The 18032-nt window shown below is 44.6% G+C and overlaps 2 protein-coding genes and 1 non-coding gene across 7 annotated transcripts in view; 2 read left to right on the top strand and 1 right to left on the bottom strand.

Moving 5' to 3' along the window:
• Window positions 1-12667, top strand: part of LOC105183477 (synaptic vesicle glycoprotein 2B) — a 16005-nt gene extending 3338 nt beyond the window's left edge. For 2 of the 5 annotated variants that reach the window (XM_011141734.3, XM_011141668.3), the window contains exons 2-10: window positions 8756-8992; window positions 9064-9123; window positions 9229-9312; window positions 9445-9769; window positions 9902-10023; window positions 10116-10354; window positions 10482-10926; window positions 11129-11416; window positions 11578-12667. In XM_011141734.3, coding sequence (XP_011140036.1) covers window positions 8956-8992; window positions 9064-9123; window positions 9229-9312; window positions 9445-9769; window positions 9902-10023; window positions 10116-10354; window positions 10482-10926; window positions 11129-11416; window positions 11578-11633 — 1656 coding nt within the window. In that variant the 5' untranslated portion in view covers window positions 8756-8955 and the 3' untranslated portion in view covers window positions 11634-12667. Of the gene's footprint in view, window positions 1-2754; window positions 2778-3993; window positions 5484-8153; window positions 8239-8755; window positions 8993-9063; window positions 9124-9228; window positions 9313-9444; window positions 9770-9901; window positions 10024-10115; window positions 10355-10481; window positions 10927-11128; window positions 11417-11577 lie in introns of those variants that run through there. The other 3 variants (XM_011141692.3, XM_011141675.3, XM_011141700.3) reach the window with 3 other exon arrangements.
• Window positions 7222-7294, top strand: TRNAR-UCG (transfer RNA arginine (anticodon UCG)). Its single transcript has one exon. It is a non-coding gene; the product is annotated as a tRNA-Arg (tRNA).
• On the bottom strand, window positions 12665-13987 carry RpL17 (ribosomal protein L17). Its single transcript, XM_011141757.3, has 5 exons — window positions 13899-13987; window positions 13534-13620; window positions 13273-13432; window positions 12957-13127; window positions 12665-12875 (listed from the first exon to the last, which is right to left on the bottom strand). Exons 2-5 carry the CDS (start codon window positions 13612-13614, stop codon window positions 12730-12732), a joined length of 558 nt encoding a protein of 185 aa, XP_011140059.1. The 5' UTR covers window positions 13615-13620; window positions 13899-13987; the 3' UTR covers window positions 12665-12729.
• Window positions 13988-18032: the final 4045 nt, after the last annotated feature.

Genomic DNA, 18032 nt, shown 5'->3' with positions numbered 1-18032 from the left:
CCTCCCTCCCTCTCTCTCTCTCTCTCTCTCTCTCTCTCTCTCTCTCTCTCTCTCTCTCTGTATCTTCCCCCTAAGCGCAAACTGAAGATGCAGGTATATATCGCCGCGAGATCACACCGGAGGACTGATGTTCTCTCACGTTCTCTCTCTCTCTCTCTCTCTCTCTCTCTCTCTCTCTCTCTCTCTCTCTCTCTCTCTCTCTCTCTCTCTCTGCGAAAGCAATGAACGACTCTCTGACAGAAATACGACGTCTTTATCGGGCACGTGATTTTATTTATAGCTCCGTTGTGCAACGGAGCATATAATAGAGAAGGAAAAAACCAAGAGACGCTAACCCTCATTTTGGGATAGATAGCAATAATGATACGCCTGCCGGGCCGAGTCTACATTGGCTGACGATTTGGCGCGCGCGCGCGCGCTAGCTCCGGAGCGATTAATTAAGCGACGCTTATCTGCGCAAGGGCCAAAGTATGTCGGAGTCACGAGCGACTTCGTCTCATGACGAAGTAATCGCGCTGTCGTGCGTGCTCGACTTCGCGGGCGGAAAACTGTCGAGATACCTACGTGTGTCGAGATCGATACGAGTACGCAACGCGTACACGTGAGCGTGTGCAGTGCGACAAGGACGGACGACTTTGTTGATTCCGCGCGCACACATGCACAACGCCGTGCGCGCGCCGTATTATATAACGCCTTTGTAAATAAGCGCCTTTACATTGCAAATTCGAGCCTCCCCTCGGCTGCTGCTATGTGAAATTTCTGCTCGAGATTTTGCGTCGACGCGCCGACGCGTAACTCGCGGAAATGGAAAATTAAATTGCCGGGAGGATGCGTCAAGCGCGCGCGCATGTGTGGGTGTGTGGCATGTATGAGAAATCGGATCGTTCGGACACTATCGATACGTGCACACACACACACACACACACACATGTATACCTTTCAGCGATGTCAACGGTAAACATTGCAACATGATCGCATGATGCGTCGTGAGCGATACACTTCACTGTGACTCGGATTTTCGGTGTCCGAAAATCCGTCGCGGCTGTTTCAACGCGGATGTTCCGCGACGAGCACGCCATTTTTGCGCGCACCGCGAAGTCTCTGACCTCGTGGAGCGACCGTCGAGCGCGTGTTCAAAAGCGTCCGATCGGAAGGCAAATTTGATCGTGTCGCAAATCAGATCACACGCTCGGATGAACAGCGGGATCATGAACCGTCGATCACCGTCGTTCCTTGCGCCACCAGCGGGTGGGGAGAGATCGGCGACAAGGGGGCGACAAGGAGGGACGGACTCTTTCTGAAATTGGCCGGAGAACGCGATCTCCGCGAGAGAGACCTCCGTGATGCGATTACAATTACGAGGCGGCGATGATTCACGGTAACGCGTGCGCGCGGAGAGTAACTCGAGTAGCCGAGTTGCTCTGTCGCGGTTTGGCGTCCATTAGGCCCCCGGTAAGATCCACGACAAACAAACCTCGGGAGCAGTTATCGCGTTTCCTTTTGCCACGAAACCGTCGCGTGTCAACAGGCGTCTCTCTTTAAAGTCGGCGGCGAATGCCGGTGATTAATCACGTCGCTGCGGCGCAATTAACGACTCCATATTTTCATCCGCGAGCTCGCATCTCTGCGATCTCTAATTCACCGTATAAATCAGTCGCGATGTGTGTGCACATCTTTTTTCTCTCTTATTGTCCCCGCGCTTCGCGTAACTTCAAAGTGTCGCAGGAGGAGGAGGAGGGGGAGACGCGTCCCGGCCGCGGCGCCGATCACCGACGCCGCGGCTCTTTCGCAAATTCGCGATGTTCCATGTCTGCAATTCGAGCGCGAATGTGAGCCGCACGTGGTGAAAGCGGTGCGCAAGGTAGCGCAACGCGGGCGCGGGCGCGGAGTGATCAGCGCGATTTTGCAAGCCTGCGCGGGGACACGCGAGGCTTTATCCGGATCGAACTCTCGCCGCGACTGCGAGCGATGATTTGCAACGATGAGACATTACAACGACGACGATCGATCGAGGATGTTAATTTCTCTCGAGAGTTCATTTATCACCGCGCCCGCGTCGACGACTCGATGTCGGAGAAACACGCGACGATCGTCGCGTTGACACCTGCGTGTTACGCATCGCGCGTGCGGCAGAGACGCGTGTCTGTCCCGCGAGAGAGCGGCGAGCAGTGAGATCTCTCGTCCCGTGAGAAATATTGCGCAACGGGCTGAAACCACTGGAAACACGAAATTAAACGAAACGTTAACGGTGCGCGGCGCGCGTCACGTACGGATATCTTCGCGAAGATACCGCGCGCGCGGAACGCGCGATGCGCGTTCTCTCGACAACCGCCGAGCAAATAGCGCCGTTTGAACGACAGGTTTCGCGACAGGTGCGACGACGATGACATTCGTCGGAGCTGTCGACCGTCGCTCGTCCGGAGCCGGTGTTTCTTTGAGAACAAATTCACGACACCCTCTCTTGCACCGCTCGCGTCGTCGTCGCGCGATTCGCGGGCGACGGCGCCAACGACGGCAGCTCCTTGTTCAGCAGTATCGAGCATTCATAACACCCGACTCGTGCACACATTCTGTCTGCTCTTTTTCCTCGTTTCCGTCGCAACACGTAGCACTGGTAAAAAAAAAGCACTCTACTGTGCACTCCGTCGCGCGTCAGGGTGGGGGATCCCGATGTGCCTTTGTATCGTCCTATATAAGCTTTCTGATTTCGCGCTTCGCATTGGTAGTTCCCCAATTCGGGCGACTTCACCAAGCTTGGCAACTCTCGCGCTCTCTCTGTAAGTCGCATCCCTCATCGTCACCTCACAGGCAAGTCGATATTCATTTTAGTATCTCTTTCACGCGAGACGCGACACGCGTACTTGCGATCACACAACGATCCGGCCGATTAAGCGTCACCTTCAGGTGACTTGAGCTTCTGCTGGGTTAGAGAGAGAATGGCCTTATCAGATAGCTCCATTTCTCTTCGCGATAATTCGTCATTGCAATTTTAATCGCTCGTTAAACATCGCTTCATCTCTCTCACAAAATTATAGCCTCCACGGGAACTCCGTTTCTGCGGCTTGCGTTCATTACAGTTTATTACAGGCAATTTTGATACACAAATCTAATCGCATGAGTGACGTGGAAGACGATTAGTCGTTGACTAATCAGAGAGCGTCATGCGCCTTCGAATACCTCTCTCGCTCCATGATATGATATAAAAGCATCATTTTCATTGTAACATAAATATATATATATATATATATATATGTATGCCAAAATATGTGTGCCGATTTTCCAAGTTTGTCGAGCTTAACATTCACGTCAGTCACTCAGAGTTTTCTCAGAAGGAACCATCGCGCGCGCGCGCGCACACAGTTTGCACTAAACCTCGGAAAATATACGATCGGCCAAGGTACAGCGGGACTAATAATACACACTACGGTGAACACGCTTTTGCCAATGAAGCCGTTCGTTAAACTGGCGGATTCGATAATAAGTGATAAGACGGCAATTGGCCGGACGGGACGAAAATATTGACAGTGTGCGTCGTTGTGTCTGCTTGTCAGCCTCCGCGAAGCTACGCGGTGACTTGCACTCGGTCGGACACGAATAGGTCTGTTTTTTATCGAATTGAACTAGTGTACACTCAGGGAACATAAAAAGAAATAGATGTACATCTAGGAGTTAGTAAAAGGGAGAGAAGAAGAAAACAAGTGCAAGTTAGTGCAGCCAGTTCAGCAACAGAAGACAAAGCTAATATCGCGCGGGCGGGCGGTAAGAGGCTCCGGGTGAGTTTGAAGCGGCCGTTTAGCAGGGGGATCTGAAACGGTCCGGCAAACAAAGTCGCAACTCCAAAGGATCATGCAGCGCGTCATGCGACTCGTCCGTCAGGGTGATGATGCAGACGATGCTTCAATTCCGTAACCGGTTGAAACCGCCGTCGCGATTTCATCTACGACGCGGACGTTTGCGTAACCGGTTGAAACCGCCTCCGAAGATCTCGATATCGCCGCAGCAATAATGCGTGAGCTGCGCGTCTCCGAGGGTCTCGAGGGTTGGACCACGCGCGCTCCCGGCGATAATTCATTCGATTGATGACGCGCGCACGATGTGTCGATCGCGCATCTACCTCGTTTTCTCTCGATGTCTCTCACGTCGCACACTCGCGAGAGTCTCGCGCGGCGTGTCTCGCCGCTCGGCAGACCGCGATGCATCCGGTATTTTTACAGCGGCCTTCGATCTCGCGATCTTGAGAAACGATCCTTGCTCCAGTCACGGCGAGGTCCTTGCTCCAGTCGCGACGCGCTTTACATTTGGTCTCGCGGTTTGCCCCTCGAGCGACACCGTACGTGCGACATTCTCGATCGCGTTGAATGCCACGTCGTCCAGCGTAGATCTCTCGTTTGATCGATCGATGTCTCGTGATTCCTCGGCCTCGGCTCGGCCGGCGCGCTATCCCCGATCGCTCCGTCGTCTTCGATCTTCGATCTTTCGTCAACGGGCCGCGTGGAGACGCGCCTGCCTCTTCGCGAGCGTTCCGCCCGGCCAATTCGAGGACCTCTTCTGCAAGGATACGCTTGTCCTTGCGCGTAGTACCAGCACTACTCGCCCCCTCCACACTCTGGACACGCTCGGGAACGTACGTGTGAACGACGGCCACCGCCGGCGGCCAAGTATATTAGTCCATATCAGTGGGAGGTAGCAGGTAGTAGCTCTCTTTTAGCGTTTCAACGCTCGGACACTCATTTCATCCGCAAGCACGGACTACCGCGGCTCCAAGCGCCATTAAATGCCAACTTGCGAGTCGCGCTCCACACGGCTGGGCTGAGAAGACGCGCACGAGAAGCCAGGGAGCGAGATCCCGATCCTGCGCTTCTCACGACCGCGAGCCGGCACGAGGGGGTACGCTTTTACCGAGGGTAATTCGTCGTGGGTCCTCCGTCAACCACCGTCGAGAGCCCTTGTGTCCATGTTGTCGCATTCGCCCGGCGCTCGATCACACATCGGAGACCTGGAGCGTCTCGCGCTCGCCGTCCAAAACTCCATTCGCAAGATCGACTCGCACGAAGGTGCCCTGGGACGAAGGACAACGGGATGTCTCGCGAATGTCGGTCATAGGACAAGTCCGCGGGTAGCGCTCCTCGAGTGAAAGATACAGCGGGAGATTGTCTTGAAGTCCTGATTGTACTGAAGCGACCGTTGAATTTCTTCCGGGCTCGCCTTCGATTCGTCCTCTCGCAGAGTTTTCGCGTTCCGTGATCGTAAAGGACGTCGCGCGCCGATCGTCACCCGCAGCTCTGTTGTCTACTGCGTGTTCGCACTCGTGAAATCCATTCTTCGTGGGCTTCTTCACGCTCGCGCCGTGAGAGAGAGAGAGAGAGAAACATCAAGCGCAGCGCGATTCGGAGCGTCATATTGGAGATATCCTTCGCGCGGAAGAAAGACGTCTCAACTCGGATACGCTCTCGCAGGACTCAAATGAGAAACGCCATATCCAAGTAAGTCGAGAGCGAGTATGGCGGCGATAGTTCTAATGCGTTTCCAACGCGTCGCGGTGTAAATTCGTCGGTATATACACCGTGCCGGCTTTTATTTATCTAACGGACGCACAAATGGCGTGAACGCTCTGTGCTAGCTTTTTTCTATCTTGCTCTCTTTTGCTCTATCTTGGCGTGTCGGTGTTGTCGCCGATTGTAACATCTGCGATTTGGACTGACGTTAATTACGAGCCGAGCCTCATGTTCCGACGCGATCCTCTCGACGAGCGTGACGATCCGAGCGGCTGAAAAACGACTCGACCTCGCGCCTCCTTTCGCACGTATCATTAGCATCGTCTTTTCAACGTGACACAATCTTCCGAATGGAATATCTCTCTCTTGCCACCGGACGCGCGCCTTCTCGTCTGCGCCTCAATATTCTCGTCCGTCGATATTCTTGATCCGCTCTGCTCCGCAGCAACCGATTTATTAAAAGTATGCTAAATGCGTATTTTGTGATACGACGTATTAATGATACGTTGAAAGTAAATTAGTGTTTATGCAATTGTCGAATTGTCGCAAGTGATATTTGACGGAATTGTATTTCGTAGAAATTTGTTTGAATCGGTTGCAAGCACGGAACACTTTTTTAATTTTATTTAAAGTTTATTTAAATTTTTATTTAAATTTATTTCCGATATTCTTCGTATGCCTATTTCATTTTTCTATTTCGTTTTCCTAACGTCGCAATCATTCGTAATTATACATATGATATATGCATGTTTTTGCGGTCGAATGTAAATTATGTATCCCGACCATGTTGCCACGTTATGTTACGTTGTTGTTCTCGATAATAGTTATACATCCATTTTCTCGTTCGTTTAGTTTACCTACGATCATTAAAAAGATCGTCCCGGGAATTTTCCGTTTTTCTGGATAATTTTATTGTTGCGCAAATATTTTTGAGCGACTTGTCTCGAACATGGCCTGACGGCCAGATCTGGTTCCTCATCGGTCCACTTTAATCGTAAAGAATCGACCAATTCTGGCTGTCGTGGCTAGAGAAGGAGAGGTAGAAAAAGATAGAAAGATAGAGAGAGGAAAAGAGAGGGAAAGAGAGTGAGGGAGAAAGAGAGACGCCACCAGAAGGGACGCGCGTGATATTCGCTCATTAGCGAGTATTTGGTACAGGATGTCGTGTCGTTTTGTAGAATCGCATTAAACCGCGAAACGCCCCCTCCCCCAATTATATCGTTGAGCTGCCAGGATCAGCGATATTAAATTGCCGGTCAAGCTCCTCAAGTTCTCTCCGCGGTCTCTTGCTCTCCGCTCGTTAGAAATACTACTATGATGACTTTGTCATCATGATTATTTATTATTACGATTATATATATATATATATATATATATATGATATTAAAATATCTATATGCACGTATATAATTGTAGCTATTAATACACTAATATATGCGAGTATATAATAATAATAGCAATATATAAATGATGACGAGTACTTGATGATAAATAATTAAAAATTACATCTCATTATCACACTACGCTTATCACATGTTATATGCATATCGCGCAATTTATGAGTACTACTTGTACTAAAACGCACAGGCATTTGTTATCTATGATTTGCGATGGCCGAAAAATGCTACGGTGTTGATTATTATTAAATCGAGCTCAATCGATAACGAAACAGGGTGAACACGCTTCTGGAGTGGTGAAATACTGTTCTCGCAAACTACCCTCCACCGACCGTGTGGCCTAACGGATAAGGCGTCGGACTTCGGATCCGAAGATTGCAGGTTCGAGTCCTGTCACGGTCGAACTTTTAATTTTTTTTCCTTCTCGAATTGGACGCATTATGCTCCGTACACAATGCGACTTTACTCCGGATGACGTTCGAAACGATGAATAATTAATTCGTTCACGTTATTTATTATCACCCTGCCGACGTTAGTCGAGATTTTGAGATATTTTCTTGAGATATTTCTCGGACGAAATAATGTTACGTTCCTCCTTCGATTTCATGCCTATCTTCGAATGTGAACGTTTTGATATCGCATTGCCAGCAGTCACGTTTTTATTGTTGACGCAAGCTTTATGCGCCTGCAGCCTGCGACGATAATTCACTCAAGGTTTACATTTCGTCCAGAATTGTGATTATTTCGTTTACAACTAATGTGAACAGTGCTAGCGATAACGGTGCATCGAGCGCGATTTAGTACACGAGAAGGCAGTTACGTACGGGCAAATTCTATAGAGTCGTTTCATAATAGAATTGTGGGAACTAGTAATAATTAAAACGATCGGCGAAACAGCGTATCAACATAGCTAAAACGCGTTCGATGTTCCTCTCCTCTTGTTTCCTTCTTGTGCGCCGTGTATCAAGGACACCCGACACCCGCTTCAAAGATGACGATAATCGCGAATGTTGCTCATAATGTATATTATACGATGGCTATGGTGAGTAAGAAGTTTAAATTATGCAAAATAATGCGACTTATAATGCCGGATTTGTGCTTCGACGTATCTATTCCTCTTCCTTTATTTCTCTCGCGTGGCACAGACACTCACGTTCTCTCGAGGTAAACGCGGTAGTTTTGTGTAATATCCTCGCTCTATCGGGGATATGTCGCGCTAAATGCGCAATTTACACGTACACTCGCACACGCGAGGCGGTAAATTCGAGAATATAGTCGCGAGAACAATAGCGAGGAAGATGAGTCGGGGAGGTACCCCCTACGGACGAAGGCACCGCGTCGATGAGGTATCGGAAATTTACTCTAAGTCACAGTTTACAAGAGCTATAGATGTTTGTAATGAGACTAACAACGCGATGTTTTCGCTGTCTTATAATAGTAGCGTTATCGGTCCTACGAGCTTATGTCGCTGAAATTTGCGCCGATGCACGCGACTGCGTTTGGTGAATTTACACAATCTACCAGTGGAAAATATGTAGGTTTAAGCTGTGTTTATGACCCAGTATGTGTCGAACCAACTACCAGTACTTAAGGAATATTGCATCGCATAGAGACTCGACTCTCGTTGCTAGATAAATTTGTATGATTTCGTCCGCGTTTCTCCAGGCTCTATCACGGATGGGTCGTTGCATGGTATAACGGTGTGTTCGGTAAAGATAAATAAATGAAGATAAATCGATAATAACATGGTTGACTCAACACAAGTCGAGAGGTTGTCTTCCTTTCTTTCTCTATTTCCTCCTTCTGTTTTCTTAATTCGAACTACAAAACGGATAACTGTAATTTTCGCTCCATCTGTTTCAGTTCACGAGTGAACGCAGGATCCAACCCCGCCGACGAGCAGCAGCAACAGATCAGTGCAGAAAGACTTCAGCCGGACCTATCGATCGACAGCAGCTGCACCGACTGCCTGACACTCGACGAGATTTCCTGTAGGACACATAGGCTCGATATCTGACTTCTTCAACCAAGGCAGCTTCACCTACACGCGCCGACATCGTAGAATGGTAGAAGGTGAACCCAAAACAAAGCGCGATCAAAGTACGTATACAAGTCACGATTGCCGGTCGCCTCGGTCTCGTGTGTGCTCATGGTCCATTTTCGCGTTGCAGAGTGTGATGTAAAAGACGAGCGGCTAAACGGTTGCGGTTCCAAGGACCTCGAACTCGCCCGTAGGTAGAAGTTACGAAAAACAAAGCGCGAGACAAAAATCGTTATCTCGCGCGCGTAATGAACCGAATCACGTGATATCGATCGGCAAATGTTCTTCTGTCCAGGTATCGGATTAAGGGGCAAGACTCTCGATCCAGAGAAGGGATCGTACGACAAAGCCGATTTCGAGAAGGCCATCGAGCTTAGCGGTGAGTTCTGCGCGAGCGTTCTCGTCCCGAGCGACCCTCAACTCACGGCGCTTTGCCTCGTTTTTCTCTCTTCTTTCTTCTTGGCGTTTCTCTCGAGGCGTTTCGCACTTTCGTTGATTCGTTTCTTCGCAGAATATGGCAAGTTCCATTACTTCCTGCTCGCGGTGTGCGGCTTCGTCAGCACCAGCGAGGAGATGGACGTGATCTCTATGTCCTTCATCCTGCCGAGTGCGCAATGTGACCTGAAGCTCAACACCCAAGCAAAGGGATGGCTCAACTCGATCATCTTCATCGGGATGATGGCCGGCGCGTACGCTTGGGGATCCGTGGCGGACGCGGTCGGCCGTCGAAAAGTCCTGATCGCTATCTCGTTCATGAACGCTCTGTGCATCGTCGCCTCTAGTTTCAGCCAGACGTACGAACTCTTCATGTTTTTCCGCTTTCTGAACGGTGCGGCGTAAGTACACGATTCTCTTATGTCACACATACACACGCGCTCACACGTACACACACGTACGTACGCACACGCACGCACATACATAACGGACATGCACAACGAAAGGGGTTGAATGATTTAGTAACGTTCCAGGCTAGGAGGTAGCGGACCGGTCATCTGGTCGTACTTTGCCGAGTTCCAGCCGAAATCCAAACGCGGCTCCATGCTGTCCTTCATGGCGGCATTCTGGACACTGGGAAACCTCTTCGTGGCCGGTAAGTGAGTCTCCCTCTCGTCTTATAACGAGATACGCTCGCTCGGCCGCGGAACGTTCGCGTTTTACGCTCATTTCCTTGCTTCCTCGCAGGCCTCGCGTGGTTGATCATCCCTAACGAGATGGGTGTCACGAGCTCGTCGTTCACCTACAACTCTTGGCGAATCTTCCTGCTGATCTGCGCTGTTCCGTCGTTCGTTGTGACGGGGCTGCTTCTGCTATTACCAGAATCTCCCAAGTACCTCTTGTCCTCCGGCAAGTACGAGGAGGCGCTCGAGATCTTTCGCAAGATATACGTCTACAACACCGGCAAGCCGAGTGACACTTACACGGTAATCCGATCCCGCGCACAATCGATACTCGTTAATCGGCTGTTATTGTCATGTACTATAGCGAGGCGGCCGATCCTCGAGAAATTGCACGCTACGAAATATCTGTGACGCGTGATTTGTCGCGCAGGTGAAAGAACTGATTATCGATGACTTTCAAGAGTCGAGCCCGGCGAAGGCCGAAGTCGAAGAGAAGGGCAAATGCAAGACCATGCTGGGCGACATCGTGGAGAACAGTCGGCAGCTATTTGTATCGCCGATTCTCCGCTTCACGATAATCTCGATCGTTATCAATTTCACCTTCCACATCGGTTACTACGGCCTGATGATGTGGTTCCCGGAACTCTTCAATCGTTTCGACGAATATCATCGCGACCAACCGGGCGTGGTGGCTTCGATATGCCAGGTCACCGATTACGTCGTTAACAAAGGCTCGCACAGCGTCGAGAACGTTTGCTCCAACAAGATCGGAGCGTCCGTTTTCATGGAGTCCCTTATCACGGTGGCGTCCGCCATACCCGCCAATATCATCGCTGTCCTGGGGATGGACCGTCTCGGGCGTAAATTTTTCCTAGGTGCTTATTTCAGCCGGGGAAGGGCCAGTAGAGACAGAAATTGCCGCGACTAAAGCGTACAGACAGAGGATCCTGTATCTCTCGTGGCGCATCTCTCCTTTCATTCCTTTATCCAGACTGCAACCGTCCTACGTTCTTCTTCTTCTTTTTTTTCGTCTTTTGCAATCGTATGTTCAGCACATTCGTGTCTTATTCTTTGCAGTGTTCAGCACGTTCTCATCGGGATTGTGCTCGGTCGGCTTATACTTCGTGTACAACAAGTATCAAAATCTGATCGTATCGGCAGTCTTCAGCGGTGCGATAAGCTGCGGCAACGCGGCGCTCGATTGTCTCATCACCGAGGTTTTTCCGACGCAACTGCGCGCAACAGGCATCGCCATTTCGATGGTAGCCGCTCGTCTCGGCGGGATAATCGGTAACATCGTCATAGCGCAGCTTCTAGACATGTACTGTCCGGCGCCGACTTTCATAGTCGCTGCTCTCCTCATTGGTAAGCGTGGCTGACATCTTTTCCTTGTATTCTTTTTTTCTTGCCTCTCCGTCTCTCTTTTTCGTTCAAGTCTCATCTATCAATTAGTCAATTAGTCATCTCATCGATCAGTTGGTTTCTTCGCGTTTCAACGTATATTGTAATGTGCGTTTTTTTTATAGGTGGAGGCTTGCTATGTTTGTTTCTACCGAACACAACGCGCGAGCCGCTTTCCTGACCCTAGCGAAAGTCGATCCCGGTCGACAACAGCAGTCTACGATCATATACATATATATGTATATGTATTTTTGTCGAGTACAAGCGTTGTCGAATTTTGTAGATCGATCCTGAGTATCGCTGCGAGTTATAGCGTTGCAAAGTGAAATTTGAAGACGCAAGAATATGCACAGTAGAACATTAGAATCTCCGCTGTATGTATTCGTAAGAATCCCCATCATAAAAGATGTATTTTGTAAGATAACGGAATCTTTTTATGCGAAAGTTTAGCTGAGCGATGACGAGATGAGAATTTAGCGCTTAATTGTTACCGTGTCAGTTTCAAATGGTGAACGCATTTGGTACGGACCGCTACGATTAGATGCCTTAAGATTAATTTTATACATATACCAAATATTAATTACAGAATTTAGACACAGCAATTATATAGTTTGATTAATCGCAAAATAAGCAACAAGCAAGTATGCATTCTTTCCTTTGCGATTCTCGATCGGGGATTCACTGGAAAGTATTATTGTTTTATGTTGTTGCGTCCTGCACAATTTGACGCTTATTGATCGAACGAAACAATTTAAACGTAAGAAACATGACAGTAAAGATAAGGCGTGCGATAGTAAAGATATGTACGTTTTGGCAGCATTACCCACGCGTTTCCTTGCTTTTATTCATCTTACATCGTAAATTCGATCGGTATAAAATCTTGGTCTTTTTTTAATCTAATAGTTATAACACCTTCGTATCAAAATAATTGAGTTCTCTATGCATGTACGTCATCCACCTATGCCGCCTAAATATTTTACGTTCTGTGGAGATTCCACTGGAACCAAATGTCTAGAAATGACAACAGGTATCAGAAAAACACAATGTTGCTAAAATAAGTTAGGTGCTTCCTTGGATATCAATTTTCAAGATTTTAGTTTGCGCACAATATATGCATATTCTCAAAAATATTAGAATCAAAATTAAAACATACTACTGGCGCATTTTGTACACTGATTCTCAGGACAGGAAGATAATAAAGAAATATAAAACTAGCATACATGTGTTGATCTTCATTTCTTTAGCGTACATATAACATGTCCATATAAAATACGAAATTATTCCCTCAGCATTTTCTCCTTTTGTCGGGCAAGCTTCTTTTTGCTAAGTTTCTTTTTCGACGGTTCTTCTTCTGTAGCTTTTGTGACCACATCTTCCTTTTCTGTTAGAATCACCTCGACGTGACAAGGTGAGCTCATATAAGCTATAAAATTCATAAACTCAAACAATAATTGCTTGTTCAATAAGTCTTTGTAAGGAATGAAAATCGACCAGATATACTCACGGTTTATACGACCATGCGCTCTGTATGTTCTTCTACGCAGACAAGGTGCATGATTCACCTGGATATGAACAATTACAAGGCGATCTACTTCGAGTCCCCTGTAATCAGCATTACTTTCTGCATTTCTCAACAACTGCAGCAGAAAGTCTGCAGACTTTCTTGGCCAACGACCTGAGATAATGAAAAACAAAATGTTTTTTCATCCATCATGGTATGTTTTATATCGGACCGAACAGCTATTTACCTTTCAGCACTTGCAATATTCAAAAAGAAAAATAGCATCTGCATGTACAAAAACAAAAATATGTTGGCATACCTTGCGTTGTGCCAAATTGTTTAGCTTGGGCACACCTGCCAACACCACCATTGAATCTACGAAAGGGCACACATTCCTTATGTTCCATGACATTCTTCAGGTATTTCTGCGCCCTTCGCAGGGTCATATTTTTGATAGCTCGTGCTGTTTCATGAGTGTTCTATAATGCACGAGAGAAACACAGATTATAACAGTATAATTCGTAAACGTCGCCTCTCGAAGTTATACTTAAGGTTAGATTTCATTGTAGCAAACACTCACTTTAAAATGCACACGGAGATTGGAACCGCGTGCTCTGCACGACTTGGTCGCGTTGACCGGTTCATGGGAATATCGTGGCATTATGTCCTAAAATAACATGGAAATTGATTGATATTTTGTCTCAGATGAGTCCTCTTTGAAATCATCAAGTGCGACAGTCACAACGGCAGCCCGGTTGGCTTGTGTCGTGTCGTATTTTGCTCCCGATTTTGAATCATTTATCTCACACGGCGACAACAATTTTGGTGCCTACGTTATGGTTCGAAATTCTCAATACGAGAAATCACCCTTCGTAGGATAAGTATTTGGATGTACGCTTAGATGCGAGCAGATCTGAGAAATACGACAAATCCAGCCATACATACCTCTAATCACCACGGTTTTAAAGGAAAGGACCACGCGTTCTACGAGAATGCAACTTCCTGAACATGTAGAGGTGCCAACTCAGAAAAGGTGGCACACACTGCACAACCGTTCAATGAGCATTTAATGAACTTTTGCATCTGATTGGTGCATATTGCAAATCTATAAGAATGTACCAATCAGATTTAGCGATGTAGTATTAAATGCATCCAATGAAACGCAGCTAAACTCGCAAAAGCGATTTGAATCCTAATTATATGAAAACGGCCCAGTTTAAGTGAAATAACGGGTCTCTTTGGCCGATATTCATAGTTAAATCTTATATTTAAAACAATCTTAAGTTCGCTTTCAGATATTCCGTAGCCAATGAAATAATTTGTACAGCATCTGAAGATAAACTTAAGATAATCTTAAATATAAGATCCGACTATGAATACCAGCCACTAATTCCTTTATTGCTTTGTTAAAATAGCAAGTCTGATGAATACTGTAAAGGTCATTCTACAATACGTGTCGTAAGTTGTAAGCCGTAAAAATTGGCGAATCACAGTCGATTATTACAAAAATAATCGGCTATAATTGGTCATTCTTACGGCTTACAACTTACAACATGTATTGTAGAATAACCTTAAGTCCCTTTATTAAATTATCAAAAATAACGGGTCAATATTTTTATAAGCAAAGTCGGTAAATTGAGATTCGAATCTCGGCTAAAAATCTTTTAACCAAGATTCGAATCACAATTTACTGACATCCATAAAATTAACCGAGACCACCGACTAGATACCAGAGAGGAACGTGAGAGCGGCCAACACGATGTTTTCGACGACACCGACTTTCCGCACTGGGAAAGGGCGCCATCTGCATCCATTTTGAGAGGGGAACTACGAGGCTACATCCACATTCAGGTTTCGGCGGTAAAACCTGTATGTAGTGGCAGTCCGTGCTACATCCATTTTAAGGCGGTTTATGTCCGTACTACAACCATAATAGCGTACTTGACAAGCACGGTCTCGCACATTGTTACGCGTTTATAACATGAATTAACATGTTAACATGTGCAAAAAAAAAGAATTGACATTGTGTATGATTAATATCATGAAGATCATACGAAGTGCCCGGTAATTAGCTGCCAACCCGAAGTGTGAGGGTAGATTGGGTTGAGACAAACATAAAAGTCCCATATTATTTTGCAAGATTCGCAATAATTATCGAGTTATTAATGACAGAAATCTGAGGAGTAAAAGCGCGCCGACATAGATGATTCGAAAAGCGTTGTAGCTGCTCGGGGCAGCGATTATGAATCTTTTCCCTAACGTGAACTAATAAAAAGTAAAAGACTTCTATGAATCAGTGAAAAATGAAAAATTTTATATGAATTTGTGAAAATCGAAACATTTCACACAACAATTGAGTCGTTCAACATGGCAGTTGCAGCACGTTCTGGATAATTCAATGAATACCAAAGAAATCAAAATGATCAAAATAATATAATGTCCGTGTAGTTCGAAGGATATTACGTGACACGCAAAATCCGTTTGATATAATATCCAAAGAAAATGTTTCAAAATATATATGTACAGGTAATATAAACCTTATGCACCGACGAGATATACTACAAAGACTGATGGCCTTACGGGATTTAGCGTACCAGAGGAATTTCCCTGGTGAGGCACCCGGGCGAAAGAGACTGTCTCGCATTTAGCGCAGTAAAATTTAATGGAAACTAATACTTTTCAATCCTTTTATTCGGATCAAAAAGATTCAGAAATCAGACATATTCAAAATGTCGATACTTTTTAATACGTTTCAATTCAACATTTTATACAGGGAAGCAGGACGAAGGAAATGGAATGCGGGCAACGATACATCATGCGTCATCAGACATGTCAAATCGTTCATTATAGAGGAGACTTTGATACGACATGTATTCGAATATTTAATCGACCCATGGACTACTTATACATAATAAAAAAAAAATTAACGCGGATAAATGAACAATTCGTATCAATTTTTCTTTTTCTTATAGAGAAATGAAAGAGTAAATCAGTATCGGAAATCGAATACCAATTAATACCATAAATCAGTGTCAGAAAATTGTCCAATGACAATTTGTCCTCATTTTTCAGGTAGTTACCGCTATAATTTACACAACAAATTAACTCGGTTAAACGAACGATTCGTACCAATTTTTCTTCTCTTATAAAGAAATGAGAGAATAAATCAATACCGAAAATCGAAGGCTGATCAATACATTATACATAATTTATACATCAAATTAACACGGACTAATGGACGATTCGTATTAATTTTCTGTTTGCTTATAGAGAAATGAAAGAGTAAATTAGTACCGAAAATCGAATATCGATTAATACCATAAATCAGTGTCAGAAAATTGTCCAAGTGCAATGACAACTTGTTCTTATTTTTCAAGTACATACACCTCTGATCTTATATAACAAATTAACTCAGATAAACGAAAGATTCGTATCAATTTGTCTTGTCTTATAAAAAAATGAGAAAATAAATCAGTACCAAAAATCGAAGACCGTTCAATATCTAATTTTTTCATCAAATTAACGCGGATAAATGAACAATTCGTCTGAATTTTTTCTTTTCTTATAGAAAAATGAAAGGAGAAATCAGTACCGAAAATCGAATACCGATCATTATCGAATTTATTCATCAAATTAACGTGGATAAACAAACAATTGATATCAATCTTTTTTTCTTTTATAGAGAAATCAAAGACTAAATCAGTACCGAAAACCGGATATTGATCAATATTATAAATCAGTGTTAGAAAATTGTCCAAGTGCAATGACAAATTGTTTTCATCTTGCAGGTACTTACCCCACTAATTTACTCAACAAATTAAGTCGGATGAAAGAAAGACTTGTATCAATTTTTATTCTCTTATAAAGAAATTAGAGAATTAGTCAGTACCGAAAATTGAAGACCGATCAATAATTAATTTATTCATCAAATTAACGCGGATAAATGAACGATTCGTATTAATTTTCTGTTTTCTTATAGAGAAATGAAAGAGTAAATTAATACCGAAAATCGCATATCGATTAATACCGTAAATCAGTGTCAGGAAATTGTCCAAGTGCAATGACAATTTGTTCTCATTTTTCAGGTACTTACCCGTCTAAACTTATTCAACAAAATAACTCGGATAAACGAACGATTCGTATCAATTTTTTTTGTCTTATAAAAAAATGAGAAAATAAATCAGTACCGAAAACCGAAGACTGATCAATACCATAAACCAATGTCGAGAAAATTGTCCAAGTGCAATGACAATTTGTTCTCATTTTTCAGGTACTTACCCCTTTAATTTACTCAACAAATTAACTCGGTTAAACGAACGGTCCGTATCAATTTTTCTTTTCTTATAAAGAAATGAGAGAATAAATCAGTACCGAAAACCGAAGACTTATAAATACGTAATTTTTCCATCAAATTAAAGCGGATAAATGAACGATTCGTATTAATTTTCTGTTTTCTTATAGAGCAATGAAAGAGTAAATCAGTACCGAAAATCGAAAATCGATTAATACCGTAAATCAGTGTCAGAGAATTGTCCAAGTGCAATGACAATTTGTTCTTATTTTTCAGGTACTTACCCCTTTAATTTACTTAACAAATTAACTATTTTAAACGAACGATCCGTATCAATTTTTCTTTTCTTATAAAGAAATGAGAGAATAAATCAGTACCGAAAACCGAAGACCGATCAATACGTAATTTTTCCATAAAACAAACGCGGATAAAAGAACGATTCGTATTAATTTTCTGTTTTCTTATAGAGAAATGAAAGAGTAAATCAGTACCGAAAATGGAATATCGATTAATACCGTAAGTCAGTGTCAGAGAATTGTCCAAGTGCAATGACAATTTGTTCTTATTTTTCAGGTACTTACCCCTTTAATTTACTTAACAAATTAACTCTTTTAAACGAACGATCCGTATCAATTTTTCTTTTCTTATAAAGAAATGACAAAATAAATCAGTACCGAAAACCGAAGACCGATCAATACGTAATTTTTCCATCAAATTAACGCGGATAAATGAACGATTCGTATTAATTTTCTGTTTTCTTATAGAGAAATGAAAGAGTAAATCAGTAC

This window comes from Harpegnathos saltator, unplaced genomic scaffold (assembly GCF_003227715.2).
Source record: "Harpegnathos saltator strain DR-91 unplaced genomic scaffold, Hsal_v8.6 scaffold585, whole genome shotgun sequence".
NCBI classification, from domain to species: Eukaryota; Metazoa; Arthropoda; class Insecta; order Hymenoptera; family Formicidae; genus Harpegnathos; species Harpegnathos saltator.
Note: the sequence above shows the minus strand (reverse complement) of the source record. Positions and strands in the feature narration are given on the sequence as shown.